The 16,922-nt window shown below is 40.7% G+C and overlaps 1 protein-coding gene and 1 long non-coding RNA gene across 5 annotated transcripts in view; one reads left to right on the plus strand and one right to left on the minus strand.

Moving 5' to 3' along the window:
• Positions 1 to 16,922, plus strand: part of Gm51644 — a 114,910-nt gene that overhangs the window by 37,105 nt on the left and 60,883 nt on the right. The gene's annotated exons all lie outside the window — the stretch shown is intronic.
• The window catches only part of Srgap2 (SLIT-ROBO Rho GTPase activating protein 2), a 242,281-nt gene that overhangs the window by 27,435 nt on the left and 197,924 nt on the right, over positions 1 to 16,922 (minus strand). For all 4 annotated transcript variants that reach the window (XR_001781100.2, XR_001781103.2, NM_001081011.2 and 1 more), the window contains exons 14-17: positions 12,403 to 12,463; positions 7,750 to 7,827; positions 6,840 to 6,974; positions 4,444 to 4,549 (exon numbers count right to left, since the gene is read on the minus strand). Coding sequence is in view for 2 of the 4 variants with exons in the window: in NM_001081011.2 (NP_001074480.2) it covers positions 4,444 to 4,549; positions 6,840 to 6,974; positions 7,750 to 7,827; positions 12,403 to 12,463 (380 nt within the window). In the remaining 2 variants the exon portion in view is untranslated. The remainder of the gene's footprint in view (positions 1 to 4,443; positions 4,550 to 6,839; positions 6,975 to 7,749; positions 7,828 to 12,402; positions 12,464 to 16,922) is intronic.

A 16,922-nucleotide genomic window follows, 5' to 3' on the forward strand; every position in this document is an offset into this window, starting at 1 on the left:
ATGTGTGATAGGCAGAGAGAAACACTATTTCTAAGAAACCTGAGTGAATTCTACAACACAATGAAGGATGCATGAAGTACCCTATCCCCACCACTGAGAGGGTTGTCCTATTCATAGGAGGCTATAGTGAAAAGGATCTGGAAGAGGACATATCGTTTGTGAATCCATAGCTTTGTGAATCTATGTCCATTTTCTGATTCCCATTAGACATCAAACCAAACCAAACAAGAACCAAAAAAAGACCAAGAACCTTGTGATAGCTGATCTTGGTTGTCAACTTGAAGTCCCTGGGAAGAAGGAACCTCAACTGAAGAATTGTTTCCATCAGGTTGGCCTGTGAGCATGTATCTGGGGAATTTTCTCGATTGTTAATTGATTCAGGGGGCTCAGACAACTGTGGGTAGTACTATCTTTAGGCCTAGACTGTTTAAAGAAATATAGCTGTAGATGGGAGGAAGCTAGTGCCCACCATTCCTCTGTGGTTTCTGCTTCAAACTCCTGCATATTTATGTTGGTAAGTCAGCCTTATTTCACTTCATGCAATGATCTTAGGTTCTATCTACCTTCTTGCCAGTGTTATAATTCCATTCTTTTTTATACCTTAATAAAATGCCATGTTTATCCTTCATCTGTTGACAGACTTACAGCTGGGCTAGTTGCATATCTTGGCTACTTTGAATAGTGCATCAGCAAACATGGAAATGCATGTATATATGTGTATATACATATACAAGTATATGTTGACTAAAAATCCGTCAGGAAATTACCCAAGAATGTTTTAGCTTAGTCATGTGGTAATTCTATTTTTAGTACTTTGTGGCACCTGCATTCTGATTTCCACAGTAGCTGTATCAGTTTACACTTCTTCCAATCTCTTATAAGCGTTCCTCTTTCCTGACATATTCGTCAACATTTATTGTCCATTGTTTTCTTTCTTTTCTTCTTTCCCCTTTCCTTTCCTTTCTTTCTTCTGTCATATATTACATCCTAACTATAGTTTCCCCTCTCTCCAGTTTCTCCCTCCAACCTCCTTTCTCCTCACAAGCCACCCCAACTGCCCACTTCCCCCAAGAAAGGAGCAGGCCTTCCAGGGATATCAACCAAACACAGCATTAACAATCTGCAATATGACCAGGCATATATGCTCACATTAACTCAGAAGGAGGAAAAGGGCCCCAAAAGCAAGCAAAAGAATCAGAGACAGCCCCTGCTCCCAATGTTAGGAATCCTACAAGAACATGAAGTTTCACAGTTGGTTGTTTTCTTGATGACAGCCTTCTGGAACGATATGCAACAGATTCTCAATATAACTTTCTTTTCTACTCATGTGTACGTGTGTGTGTGTGTGTGTGTGTGTGTGTGTGTGTGTGTATAGGCCATGCCAAAGAAAAGGGACAAAGAGAGAAGAGAAGGTCTAATGGGAGGGGAAGGGACAAAATGAAGGGTAGTAGTGGATATGTAACATGAAGACAGATGTAGGGGCTTTTGGAAGAGGAAGAAGACTGGCAACAAGGTTGGGGGGGGCAACAGGCGCAAATAAGAACAAAATAAAATGATACATATGTATGAAAAGACCATAAAGAAACACATAACTTTATATTCTAAATAGAAATAATAATAACAAATAAAAGTATACAATTAGGTGGCATTTAGCATACTCACAATGTTGTATAACTATTACCTCTAATTTGCACAACATTTTCATCATCCCTGAAAATAATCTGGTATTCACTAAATTGTTACTTTTCAACCTTCCTCTCAGTCCCTGGCTACTAGGAATCTACTTTCTATTTCTATGGATTTGGCTGTTCTGGAAATTTAGTTGAAATGGAATCTTATAATGTTGAGTGTTTTGTGTGTGTCTGGTTTATTGATTCAACACAGTATTTTCAAGGTTCACCTGTATGGTACCGTGCACCAATTCTTCATCCCTTTTTATGTCTAAACAATATCCTACTGTATAGATAAGGAACATTTTGCAAGCTTAGAGACACAACTTCCCCAAGGTGAGCATTCAGATGAGATTCATAGTTCTAACCCAGCACTGTTTCACAACATGAGACCTAGGGCTAAAGTCAACAGCTAAGCTGCAGCTAAAGAGGCAATTGATAGATACTGCTAGTTTGGTTCTCTGAGATGTAATATGTGTATAATCCAAGAATAAACATCAGCTAGCATTAAAGAATGTATTCCCAAAGTGTGGGTCCAGGTAAAGGCTCCATGAGGAAGCAGCTGCCAACTCCTGATACAACTGTTGGCAGCTTTTGCCTTTTCAATATAACAACTTATTTTTTTTTTTTTTTTTTTTTTTAATATTTATTTATTTATTATATGTAAGTACACTGTAGCTGTCCTCAGACACTCCAGAAGAGGCATCTGATTTCGTTACAGATGGTTGTGAGCCATCATGTGGTTGCTGGGATTTGAACTCAGGACCTTTGGAAGAACAGTCGGTGCTCTTAACCCCTGAGCCATCTCACCAGCCCCCAATATAACAACTTATTGTTGATCAGTAAACAATGTTTTAAAAAAATTATATATACACAAACAAATTAATAATTGGAATTAGTAACATTCCTATGATGTTTTTCAATAATGGCCACTATCTTATACTTTATCACGCTGACTCTACTGTTTTTCTCCCCTGCAAAGCCAGGGAAAGATAACAGTTAATCTATGTCTTCTCTGTCCCTACCTACTCTAGGTGTCTGCTCTTGTCATGCTCCTAGGTCATGGAGGACAAACAAGGCTCAGGTTAAGTGTGGGTATGGTGATGTGAACAAGCAGTGACTTGTGGCCCTGGGGGCTGACTAGGCAGAGCAGCGTTTCCAGGCTATGCATAAGCACATGGATGAGTTATGAGGAGCTCATCTGAGTTAGGACTCAGTCAGGCACAGCTTAGGGAGGATGCAGACTGTAGAGCCAAGATTTCTGGAGTTCTGCAGTGGCATAGGTGACAGTGTGGGCTTTCCAATAAGGTCTTAGGCAGGGGCCACTAATCAAGATGCCTATAAGGCCAGGCTGATCATGAAGGCATAAACAGTAAAGTTGTAGTCATTTTAAATGAAGACTAACTATAAAGACTTCATATTCACAAAGTATGTGCTAAAACTAAAACAAACCCTTTGGTTTATCTTTTGTTTCCCTGTTTTGATGGATTCAGGAATCCACAGAATTACTTCTTGGCAATATGGAAACCTAGAGCCAGCATGATGATAGATGAGAACATGGAGAAGGCTGGGGACCAGGGCTGACCATGTACTCCCAGTGGACAGCCCTGTTGCCACAGGGAATTGCTGCCACATCTACTAATGGTAGATCTAACAGCTTTTCAAAAGCTAAATCTAAATTTTTAAGACGGATTTCTAAACAGTTAAACATTGTTTTAACGTTTTTAAGACACAACGGATCCAAAGAAAATATACTGGAGGGTCTCTCAGGCCTTCAGGTTATAATCTTTGTTTTAGAAGACAGAAGGTCATGTTTCTGCTTCCTGCCTTGTCTGCAACATGGGGACTCCTGCTTGTCCCAGGCAAGCTTGAATAAGAAATGTCCCATTTAAGCCCTGAAGTGGAGATATCAGTGCACTAGTCACCTATAGTAAATGTGGCTGGAGAAAAGCCTCCACTTCAGGATCTTCTCAGATTAGGTTCCCATGGTTAGCTGCAGAAAAACCTTCTCTTGGACGTGTAAAAGATGCGTGGAACTATCTGGTCAACACTAGCACCTGTCTCAGTATCTTTATTCCATTTTTCCCTAATTTCACAACTGTGCTTATGCTCTAGAAGGAGTTTAGGATTTTTCTTGCCTCACCCAGCCTATAAGCAGATCCTCTGTGTCAATGCTGTGTTCAACGTATATCCCAAGCCTGACTCTTTCTGTCATCTTCTGGTCTACCATCACCTCAGCTAGACCATGTCACAACCTTGGAATACGTCGCTCTTCTCTTTTTGACCCTCTGCAGTAACTTCTCCACAAAATAACTGGCAGGTTTGAAAATAAATACCTGAAAGCCAGATCATACCATTTTTCAAACCTACCTCTCAAATCTTCAATGTCTTTATAGCTCCCTTTCTTTACCCTTCAGGTTACTGCTTGTACCTCGTCTTCCCAGAAAGGCCTTTGTGGCAAGCACATCTCTAAATTGGCTCTTCTTCCTTTATCTTTTGTCCATTATGACCCCTGAACTCTGTCCCCATCTTTAGTCTTCTTTTTCCCTTAGCAGCTATTATACCTGAAGTATCTGTTTCCTTCATTGGATCATGAGCTAATGATAAAAGGCTTTTTTCTTTCCATCTGACAGTGTATTTTTAGTAGCCTAGCACCGTAGTTGGTGAATGGCAGATGCTCAGTAAGTGTCTGTTAGGATGGATGATTAGACATAGATCCATGTGAAAGCTCTGTGTAGTCAAAGCCAAGTCTTTCATTGTGAAGGCTACTCACTGATTGAGGAAGGCAAAGAGATATCTCATGATAATCAGAGTGGGCTTGGGCAGGACCAGAAGGACTTTCCGGATATGCACAGCTCTCTCTTGCAGGTTGTCCATTGCTGAAAGAAGAAAGGCATGTTATCCTCTGGCATGACTGCAGTCACCAGCAGCACAACTCACAGAGGGAGCAAAGCTGGCCCATATACAGCCCTGGGATAGTGACAGGAGCTTCCTCCTGGATGTTCTGTGGGATGAGACTGTTTCAAAAGACCACACACTGGACCCACACTCTGACTAATACAAACTCAAGGTGTATGTTCCATGGGCACAGAAGGAGTTGGACATGTCTCCCCTCTAATTTAAACAATAGACATAGACAAAGCCTTTATGCCTCCTGGATTTTCAGTCTGGCTCAGCATTGGGACTGAATACTTAAATTGTTCCTCTTTTGGTTGTTCTGAGAAAAACTGGGGACATCTAGGATGCTTGTTCTCTTTGTTGTCTGTGTGTTTGTGAGAGCTCTGCATAGTCAAAGCCAAGTGGCGGCTACTCACTGATTGAGGAAGGCAAAGAGGTATCTCAGGATAAACCTGTCATGACTGCTGGATAATCAGTCTTGAAGAGCCCCGCACAGGAGAAGGGACAGCAGCTGAGGAAGTCCTTCGTTGACTCCTCTGTACACAGTTATCTATTCCTCCTCTAGATAAGTCTGGCTTCCCCCTCCCTTATCTAAAGTAGATGTGAGCAGAGCCTGCGTAGAGGGAGATGACAGTAGGACCCTGGAAAAGTAGTAAAATCTGTGAAGAAGACTAGAGAAGATTCCTGGTTTTTGTGCTATGGTCAGGTTAGTTACAGATTTGGCCATATGCCTGTGATCTCTGTCATGAACAGCCTCCGACTTCCACAGTGTGACAATACAAACATGATCTGGTAGCCTTTATGTGAATAAGACATAGCAAATATTGGACTAGGAGCAAGAATAAGAAAGAATTGGGCAGATGAGGAATCTGGTGTGTCTTGGTAAGAGACTTCACTTGGGTCAATTCCTGGAAAAGAGATGAGATATGACCTTAGTAATGTATGTTTGTAACTGTCTCATAACTCCTTCCCATTGGACTCTCACAAACACACAGACTGCAAAGAGAACTAGCATCCTAGATGCCCAGGCTTTTCTCAGAACAACTGAAAGAGGAACAGGTAAGTACCCAATCCAAATACTGAGCCAAACTGAAAATTCAGGAGGCCACAAAGGCCTTGTTCAACCTGGGAAAAGATCTCTCCTGCATTTACTCCCTTCCCCTTCTGAGGCCATCATTCAGATAAGGCCTATGTATTGGCTATCTTTATGTCAACTTGACACCAGCCAGAGTCATTTGGGAAGCAGGAACCTCAACTGAGAAAATACTCCCACCAGATTACCCTGTGGGCAAACTTGTGGTATGTTTTCTTGATTGATATGGGAGGGCCCAGCACTCTGTGGGTGGCTGGTAGACTCAGTTGTTTAAGAAAGCAGGTTAAGCAAACCACAGGGATCAAACCAGTAAGCAGCACTCCTCCATGGCCTCTGTATCAGTTCCTCCCTCCAGCCCTATTGAGTTCCTGCTCTGGTTTCCTTAGCGATGGGAGCGTGAGATTAAATAAGCCCTTTCCTCCTCCAGTTGCTTTTGGTTACTGTGTTTTATCACAGCAATAAAACCCTAAATAATATAATCTGCTTCCTGAATAACTTGATATTATTTTAAATTTCCATGGATTTCCCATGGAATCAAGTGGTAGGATGCTTCAGTATCACCAACTGAGCTAAATGCCTAGGAATGGCTTCTTGTGCCCTAACAGAGAACTTTAATGAAAACAGAGATCTTTCTCTGGGGAAATATTAAATGGTACTTTTAAGTGCATAGAGGAGCTTTTCTTGTTTCCAGACACATGTGAATACACACACACACACACACACACACACACACACACACACACACACACATCAGGTAAGCCATGGCACATATAAAACAGCAAGCAGGGAGCATGGTTGGTGCTCTCACTTTCCTCTGGTTCTATTAATAGCTCTGACATTGTATATAAGCTTCAGGTATCTGACAAGACTGGATCTTACGGATGAATATAAAAGCATTTTGCTAAAAAAGATAAAACTCAGAGATAGAAAGGAATTAATGACTGAGATAAATTAGAAAAAAAAAAAGCAAGGAGTCTTGACTTAAATTCTATGCTATTACTGTTAAATCATTCTTGCTCTTCCCCTACTAGGGATAAAACAGTGGAGATAAAGAGGAGAAACTCACAGGAAGAAATATGTAAAAAACAAAAAAACTTTATTGAAAAGCTTCTGAGGAAACAAATTGATGAGAATTTCCAAGTGTCTTGCTGCCATTCATGGGGCATACTGATACTTACTGACACAGGCAATCAAGTCATGGAAGATGTCTTTAGGGAAGAGCGGGTGTTCCAGGCCCCGGAAGTAAAGCTTGAGGACACCAGCTATAGAGTCCATGTCATGGTCATTCTGGTCCCCAGCCAGGGGATCCTCTCCTAAAGATAGGTAGCCCCCAGTCCGAAAGGAAAGAAAGCGAGTTAGGCAAATCACAGAGGATGAGGCAGAGATGGTGGAGGGGTGACCTATTTACATCCTCATCTCATTATCTCTACCCAGCACTATGGCCACAATGTGGCACTGTTCAGGCTAATGAACATTCCCTGTGGGTTGAGAGGAGAAACCAGGAACTGTTTCTCTCACAAGAATCATGAAACTTAAAGGAGACTGAGCCCCTGGTGGAGGGAAAACAAGGCCAAGAGGCCAGTTTCTCTGACTATCATAGCAGTGGACACCCACTGACAGAACAGCCATCCCAGAATCCCCATGGAAAATTTCATATCAAGTGTAATTAAATTTAATGATAACACCAACCCTAAATTGAAACTATATATATCAATTACAACGACAGGAATTGCCAAAGCTTGCCCATTACCTTAATAGACCACAAGATGATAAATGGGATACAATGAAGAGGCACATTAGCCTTGATATTAACTGCTACCAAGGGTTCTGGATAAGGCTATAAACTGCCTGGATATATAGTGAGGACTTGGGTTTCTGGCAGATCACCATAGGAATGAGCAGGATGGGTGGGACTAAGAAAGAAGGAAGCTGGGGCATGGTCCAGTATCTCTCTGTGTATCTACTCAAAGTACAGAGAAAACAGGCAATTTCTTGGTTTTATAAGCACAGAGAACTCTACTGGAAAAGGTGGAGGCAGCTCTCAGGGTTAGCAAACATTTATCTTATAGCTGTTTATTTCCACCTCACCTCTCTCAAAGGCGTTTTTTATGTCGTTCACTTCTACTTGTGATCCAGAAACCCGGAAAATTCCCTCATGTTGTAGGCCTAGAAACAGAAAATAAAGTGGTCAAGTGAAAAACAGCAAGTTCACAATCATAAAGGCCACGATTAGGATTCCCTTCTCCACTGGTACCATGTGTTGGTTTTTAGGACAAAGGAGAAAAAACAGGGAGGGCACTGATGCTGGACACGTCTCTGGGAGGATTATGAGGCGTTAGTTGCAAGGGAAGCATCAGGCCAAAGGGATGCTCACAGCCTCTCTGCTTCTAAGGGAGAGTGACTACTAGGCTGCAGCCTCTCCGCCTTTAGTTTTCTGGTCCTACCCGTGGAGTGGGGAACACTTGTTGGTGCTTTCTTATTGCCCACAGTCAAGAATGGAGGTGGGTATTGGCAGGTAAAACAGTAGGTAGCATTAGAGAGGTTAGAGAAAGATGGGTTGTTATGAGTTCGTTAGCATTTTAACACTATCCACATTATTCTAGAAAACATTTCTGAACTGATGAAAAATAGAGGACATAAAAACAAAAGTGACCAATCAGTAGATAGCTTTGTCAGTCTTTGTCCTAGGCACTGGTCCCTGAACTGCTGTCTTTTTTTTTTTTTTTAAAGAAAACATGTTTATAGATCATTATGAGGTATACAAAAAATTATCTTCTCATGATTTTTCTGGAGTAGAGATAGTCATGAAAAACAATGCTTATATAATGACTGCCAGTAATGCTTTCCTAGAAAGTATTTGGTCCTCATAGAACCCTACAAGGTCAGGGTTAGCAGTAATCCATCTTCTAGATGAGGGGACAGGTGAACGATGACAGGAAGAACCAGGACCAGAGCTCAAAGGCAGTCTTGTTGCTGCAACCAGAGGCTCAGTTTTCATTGTCATACACGAGGCTACTGCTGTGTGCACAGAGGATGGGAGGAAGCCATCTTGGCCTGATTGTACTTAGTTTACAGAAAGCACCACACATGCAACTGTAACCCACTAAAAAAAAATCAGGAAACAATCACTACTGATTGGCTTAACTACTATCTCCAGCTGTATCAGGACTTTCAGCCTTTCTCCAAACCTAGATCTCCTTTGTCAACATTTCTCTGTGATCCTCCAAAAACCTTGATAGAAACCTCAGATTGATTCTAGAAAAACAAACAAAACAGAATACAGGCTATATTTTGCTGGATATTTCATAATTGTCCTTTAAGTGAGGGGGGCTGTATTCAATTAGTTAGATCCTGGAGGAATACCAAGGCTGAAATTGTTGAATCTGACTGAAAGTAAGTGAAGGAATGGCATTACCTGGCTTTTAGTAAGGTGTAAGCGGTTTGTTTCTCTGAGGTAATCCCTAAGAAATTCCTCGGAGAATGGCAAGCAACATTAAAATCCCATCAATGCTATTGTGGTGGCACTACATTAGTTACCAAATGGGGTGTGAGAGCCAGAAATTGTTGCTTAAAACAAAATGTATCATAAATACCAAGACTCTGACAGAAACAGAAACATACCCCAGGCCTTATTGGAAACATAGAGTATAAGGAAATGTCATCTCAAACCAGACTGTTCGGTGTGTTTTAGCTGGGAAAGTACTACACAACTTTTTGAGAGGGTCAGCTCAGTGCTTCTGGGTAGGTTTGATGGCCTGTGGACCAAGGGAAGAACAAATGAGAGATGAGCTCGCTGGAAATCAGACAACTGGTCTAAAATACTGAGTTCTACTTCAGTCTGGTTTCCAGTTCTCCTAGAGAATGGATTCTCTAGATTAGGACCACTTACTCTTAGGGCCAATTATTGTTGTTGTTATTATTATTATCATCATCATCATCATCATCATTTTATATGTGTATGTGTGTGTGTATGCTATGGCACATGTGTGGATATCCATGTTTTGAGGAACTCACATTGTCAGGCTTGTGAAACAAGCACTTTTACCCACTGAACCATCTCACTGGCACACCAGACAGAATCGTTCGAGTATGTGATGTGATAATTTTGAGAGGAGAAACAAGTTTTCTAGAAAGGAAAATCCATTTGGCATTTTGGTATAGTGCATAACCAAAATAATATATCTATAATCTTTAGTCTTTGTTTTTCTTAGCACACACTAACATGAAAGCATAAAGTGCTCTTGGATTAGGGTAAACTATTTGAAAATGACATAAAACCTGCTGGACATAGCTGTTGCTAAGAGTTGTTCTCCTAGATAATTCTTCAACTGACTGTTAAAACCACCTCACATTTCTTTTTTGAAAATGGAAGATTAAAAAAAAAAATCCCTTCCTGGTTAATTTTAGTGGTTCCTCAGACCCCTCCTCTTGTGGGTCCTTATGGACCACCCTGACACTGTACTACGAAGAATGTTAATTTCCTCATCTCTATAATGGGCACTATAATAATATAATAATATAATATAATCTTCCAGAGGATACAATGATAGTTAGGATGTAACAATTCCTAACATTTGCTGTGCCATAGACTACTCTGAGGCTAACAAAGGTTATGAATCCATTAAATGTACATATACCTACTGTAGCTAACAGAGCCATAAAAGCACTGCCTGTGGCTTCCTCTCCAGTCAACCTCCCTTCACTCTTTCAGCCTGTGCGCTTTCTTACATATGTCAACAGTTCCTGCACTTCTTGTTCTCTTGCCACAAATACTCTTCCTCAGAGGGACACATTGCTTACCTCTTCCCCACAACTCCACCCAAAATGTGGGCTTTTCATGACCCACCACAACAGTGCCTCTCTCCATTTCCCATCTTGCATCCTGATTTCTTTTCTTCATAACGTACACTAACATTGGAAATATTGCAAGTCAATTTGTTTACTGGCTGATTATGTTTGTTCTTCAGTGGAACAAAAGTTTCTGGAAGAACCTTTTTACTGGTCTATAATAGTCAATCAATATAGACTTTGTGTTGAAGGAACAAATGAATGCATGGGTGAACGAATGAATCCACAACTTCTTCCCATTGTTCTTTAGGAACCAACACTTATTTTTCAACTGAACTCAGCTTGAATTTGTCTTTGCCAGCTCCTTGGAATTAACTACTGCTATCTTGTAAAATTTCTTATTCTGTTACTGTCAATTACTATTGCTTTATTTCTTTTCATTAACTTATTATCTGCTCACTTATTTTCTTCTAAATGCATCATAAAACCACTTAAAAACAAGATTAGTATATTACTTCTCTTTATGTTTTCTTTCTTGGCAATACATGATGCTTAGCATTGGTTAGGAGCTTATAAAATACTTGTTGATTGTTCAATAGTGATGAATAGTGCTCATACTTCAAGAGAACAGAAATAACAGAAATTTATAGTTGATGGAGATTAGGATATGATACAAGAATGCTAAAATAATTACTGCTTCAATAATGAATCTAAGAAACACTCCAGTTTATAGGGAGAAGAGGAGGCAGGCAAGAGGATGGAGAATAAAAAGGTGCCTTGGAATTTAGACAAGCAATACCTGGCTTCCTTAGCTCCAGGATGGATATTTTAGTATTTAAAAACTATTTCTGATGTAATTTCTAAACAGTTAAAGGCCAGTATAGATATTCTAAATATTCTCAGCCTTGGGGAATAAACTTGCTGGTAATTATTAAAGTATGTCTAATGAGGTCATTAGCTGATAAAGAACAGAGCTAAATCGCTTAGCTTTGCCCAAGCAGAAAGGTAAATATAACTTGATTAATGTTGAGAGAGAGCCAGTCCCTGAAGACTCTCAAAAGGTAGATACAACTTTACAATAGTTACTGAGCTCATAGGAACACTATATCCAATGAAACCAAATTAAGACAAAACACAAATATTATAGACACAATCAGTGCAACATCAGAGATGGAATTGTTTCAGACCATTCCAGTACAGCTAATGGGACAAAATGGTTAGGCTATGCCATAGAAGGTACCTACCTACATACACCAAGCCTATAACTACTGGTTTCATTACCACCACCACCACCACCACCACTACCACCACCACCACCACCACCACCACACTGTCTAGCTCCTCTTCTTCATAAAGAAGCTGCCATTTAAAACTCTGGAGCTACAAAAGAACATGGTAAGTGGCTAGGTCAAAACATGTCTATTCACGAGATGTAGATAGAGCCTTTCTGAAGGAGCAAACAGTACATGAATGAGTTAAGACTTTATTCCTTTTCTAAGAATGTGAGGATGGGAAGGCAATCTCTCTTCTCTCTCTGGTGTATATGCACATACATGTGTACATGTGCCTGTGTGTAGCTATGGAGGCCAGAGGACAGTGTTGGTTGTTTTCTATTCTAACACTCTGTCTCTGAGACACTCCTTTGTGGTATTGTCTTTTCCTTGAACTGGATCTTACAGGACTCTTTTTAGGGCTAGGGTGGCAGCCATCAAGCCCCCAGAGACCCTCCTGTCTTTTTGCCTTCCACTGAACTAGAGTTACAGTTGTGTATAAGATCCTGCTCTCCTTGCTATGTAAGTTTCGGAATCTGAACTAAGGTCCTCAAGGCTGTGCAGTGAGTGATCTTAACCACTGAACCACCTCTCTGGCTCCACCTCTGTTCTTTTTCTGTAAAGGACTCTTTGAAGTTCTAACTTTTTGCACAAATATGAGCAAAGCTGTATTTCTGCTTACCATGTCTGCTAATAAACCGGATGCAGCTTTCTACCACCAGAGGAATTGCTTGGCTGGAATCCTGAAAAACAAGAAAGAAATGTAGAAATCAAAAATCAAAAATAGAAGAAGTGAGTCTGGCCTCAAAATGGAGATAACCCTGCTGTCTGGTCGCCCCCAGCCTGACTGTTCATTGATGCTGGTGGGGGAAGGGAGGGGAAGGAAGGCCATGATCTGATGGAACCAGAGCACTGGAGGAAGCTGTTTGAAAATACAGATGGCAGTTTAAGAGAACATTTTGAGAAATGAGGAACCCTTACAAACAGTATAGTAATGAGAGACTCCCCCAAACAAAATATTCCAGGGGCTTTGTTTTTCTGAACTTACTCTTGTGTTGAAGAAGTAGATGTAGCAATGTGTGCTAGAACACACAGATTGATGGGTGTGGAAGAACCAGAACTAACTGTTTCTAGAAAGGATTCTTTAAAGCCTGGTGCCCATTAATAGTGAAGAAAAATTCTGTTGATAGTCAAGAAGATACAGAAGAATATAACTCGAGAGACTACTTTGAAAAGTATGTCAAGGTCAAAACCATACAAGTTATGGAGGATAAACAAGAGTGGAAAAAAGAGGATTTGCTTTGTAGAAACAACACAGTTAATGGTCACAAATGTGAGGGAATTAGGTCTTTTCCAAACAAGACATGCCATCTTCCGGGTCATAGAGAGGTGGTGGAGGTGAATTTGGCAACTTTACAGGTCAAGAAGGAAACTTCGGAGGTATTGGAGGTAATTTTGGTCATGGTGAAAATTTTAGTGGAAGTGGTGGTCCTGTATATATAGTAGTAGAGGAGGGCATGGTGGTGGAGGTGGTGATGACCAATATAATGAATTTGGAGGTGATGGTGGCAACTATGGTAGCAGTCCTGATTACAGTAGTTAAGGCACAATGCTGGTGATGAACCAGGATTTTGAAACCAAGGTGGGAGATGTGGTGGTGGAGGAGGATTATTGTTACAATGAAGGATGGAATTTTGTTGGAGGGAACTATAATGATTTTAGAAATTACAGTGGATAACAGTGAACAAATTGTGGGCCCATGAAGGGTGGTAGTATTTGTGAGGGAAGTGCAGGCAGGCCTTATGGTGGTGACTATGGACTTGTTTGTAAAAATGTAGCAGAAGGTTTTAAAGATGACCAAAAAGAGGTATAATTTTTAGCAGAAGAAAGAGAGACAGAGAGAGAGAGAGAGAGAGAGAGAGAGAGAGAGAGAGAGAGAGAGAGAGAGAGAAGAGGGGGGTGTAAAACACCCAACCCACTGTTCATAAAAAATAAAACTTAAAAATCTAAAAGAAAAATGGTTTAGTTGGCACAATAAAGGTAAAAAAGAAAAGAAAAAGTGACTCTTGAATAGTAAGGATGACCTGGGAACATGTATAGCAGGATTCTCAGATGTCCACTTTGTCTTTTGCTTTACAATCCTGGCAGTTTATATGGGTTTCAACTTGCTGTCTACAAACTAAGGGGCCAGTGGAGAGGCTAGCCACATGTCTTATTGGTACATGAATATACGTGTTTGTTTTTGAAGTTTTAAGCTGCATTTATTCTATTGTTTTGTGTGCTGAGTGTTTTGCCTACATGCATGTCTATGTGCCACTTGTATGTCTGATATCCAAAGAGGCCAGAAGAGTACACTGGATCTACTGGGATTAGAGATACAGGTGGTTGTAAGTCTCCCGTGAATTGAATGAGGGTCCTCTGCAAGAGTACTCATGACCACTTAGCCATCTCCCTAGCCCCAAGTACATGAATATTAATGTCTACATTCACAGAGGTGTTAGGCCACATACAAAGTGTTTTAGATAATGTAGAAATGGGGTTTAGTAAGGTTAAATGGCTAATTGTATCACATAGCTAGCAAGTGGAAAAGCCAGGACTTACTTTGTTACTGCATACTTTGCTGTCACTCATACTACAGACTGTAAGGGTAGTAAACAGTGCTTGCTAATTATTACTGAAAATCAGAAAGGTTTTGTAATGTAGCCACATGAGTAACAATTCATCTGCATGAAAGAAGTACATAAGAGATGCCCTAAAACCTAGTTTCAGATATTTTGGCAAGACTAGACTACAATGTGGTAGAGCCTTGTATCTTCTGCCCATTTCACAGGTTGGATTATACATATCTGGCTTTGAATTTTCAGATATAGCCATGAGTTTGGCCACTATAAGGGAAGCAGCTGGGTCTCATGAAAGAGTCAGGCTGAGAAAAGAGATGGCTTGGCCTATGTAGGTTCCAAGCTTGCCAGGAATCAGGATGCTGCCAAAGTGGAACTGGAGCCAGAAAGGTCTCAGTGTCATAAAATGCTCATTTTATTGTTATTTTCTTTGGAGACAGGGACTCAGTAAGTAGCCTTGGTTGGCCTGAAACTCACTATGTACATCAAGTTGGCCTCAAACTCACACAGAAATCTGCCCGCCTCTGTTTCCCTGGGATTGATGATGTGTCATGCTCACATCTAGTTCCAAATGCTCATCTTTGTAACCTGACTGCTTCCTCTAGCCTTTCAGGTACAGTGGCCAGCATCTGACATTTTTTAGATCAAGTAACCTTGTCAGGACAAGTAACCTTAGGAGAATTGTTGTCCTTTATCCCTTATTCTAATGTAAACACAAGGATCAACTATTACAAGGAGAAAAGGCCTCCATTCTTAGGAAATCATGTAGTAGGAGAGATAATGACGGTAGCAGAACTATTTGCAGAGTTTTTCTGGTCCCAGATTTTTATCTAACACTCAAGGAGGAGGACACTGGAAACTTCCAGGATCCTAGCATTAGTAAACTATGGAATGCAGGGCTCTGTCTGAATGTGCAGGACATCTAACACCAACAGTCAGCTGACTTCCATAGAGTCCTCAGAGAACAAGGCACGAAAGCCAACCTGTACGCCTGTTGTCACCAAAAGCCCAGCAGAAGTAACCCGGGGGAATACTCTGTAGTAGACAAGGATAGAGCAGAGCTATCTCTACTACCACAGAAGGCTAGAATGGTGTCTAAGGCAGAGTCTAATGAGGAATAAGAGCATAGAGGCTTCAGATCGTCTTTGCTGCAACCTGTGATGTTTCTAAGCCACAAGTGAATTCACTTCCCCAGCTGTGCCTATGTGTTCCCAATGTACCCACGAAGACCTACAAGAACTACATACAACTTTCCCAGCACTTCCTATAAATTTTTCATCCATTGCTTTTTTCTTCTTCCCTTCTTTTCTCAATGTTAAAATTAATGTCAATCATCAATTTCATTATTTGGCTCACAATGTTTTGATCATATAACCTTAGTTGGAAAGGGCTAGTAAGGATAGTCAGGCCAAATTCCTATTCTATCAGATTAAGGAAGCTGGATGGAATTGACAGTTGGTATAATTTGGAAAGAGAGTAGAGCAGCAGTCAGTAACTTACAGGAGAAAACTATCCAGAAGACAAATATTCATAGTTTGGCAAAGTTTCTTTCTTTTAGTATTAATTGGTTTTAAAATTTTTTGTCTTAAAACTTTTTTTTTAAACTGGTACATAAAATCTGTATGTATTAATGGGATACTATGTATTTTAATACATGTAGATACTGCATGATGCTTGAGTCTGGAGAGGTGGCTCAGTGGTTAAGAGCACTTGTTCTTACAGAGGGTCCAGGTTCAGTTTTCTTTTTCTTTTTTTTTTTTTCCATTTTTTATTAGGTATTTAGCTCATTTACATTTCCAATGCTATACCAAAAGTCCCTCTTACCCACCCACCCCCACTCCCCTACCCACCCACTCCCCCCCTTTGGCCCTGGCGTTCCCCTGTACCGGGGCACACAAAGTCTGCGTGTCCAATGGGCCTCTCTTTCCAGTGATGGCCGACTAGGCCATCTTTTGATACATATGCAGCTAGAGTCAAGAGTGGTACATCTACACAATGGAGTACTACTCAGCTATTAAAAAGAATGAATTTATGAAATTCCTAGCCAAATGGATGGACCTGGAGAGCATCATCCTGAGTGAGGTAACACAATCACAAAGGAACTCACACAATATGTACTCACTGATAAGTGGATACTAGCCCAAAACCTAGGATACCCACGATATAAGATACAATTTCCTAAACACATGAAACTCAGGTTCAGTTTTCAACCCTCACATGGCAACTAACAACCATTCTAACTACAGCCCCACAGGATCTGATGCCCTCTTCTGGCTTCCATGGGTACTGCATACACATGGCCCACAGATGTACATGTTGGCAAGACACCCATATACATAAAATAAAATAAATGAATCTTTTTTTTTTTTTTTTTTTAAAAGAGACAAACACAAAGTAGAGCACACTTAAGGGAACACTTAAATGTCAAGGATCAGAGGAAGCAGGATTAGGAAGAAAGTGAGGGAAGTAATGCGCAGGAGAGGAAAGGAAGGGCTGGAGTGGAGCAAGGAGGCCTGAGACTAATGGCTCAGGGGTCCCCTCCTGCTTAGGAAAGGTCTGGGCTGGTTTGAACTTAGTCTCTACA

This window comes from Mus musculus, chromosome 1 (assembly GCF_000001635.26).
Source record: "Mus musculus strain C57BL/6J chromosome 1, GRCm38.p6 C57BL/6J".
Taxonomy (NCBI): domain Eukaryota; kingdom Metazoa; phylum Chordata; class Mammalia; order Rodentia; family Muridae; genus Mus; species Mus musculus.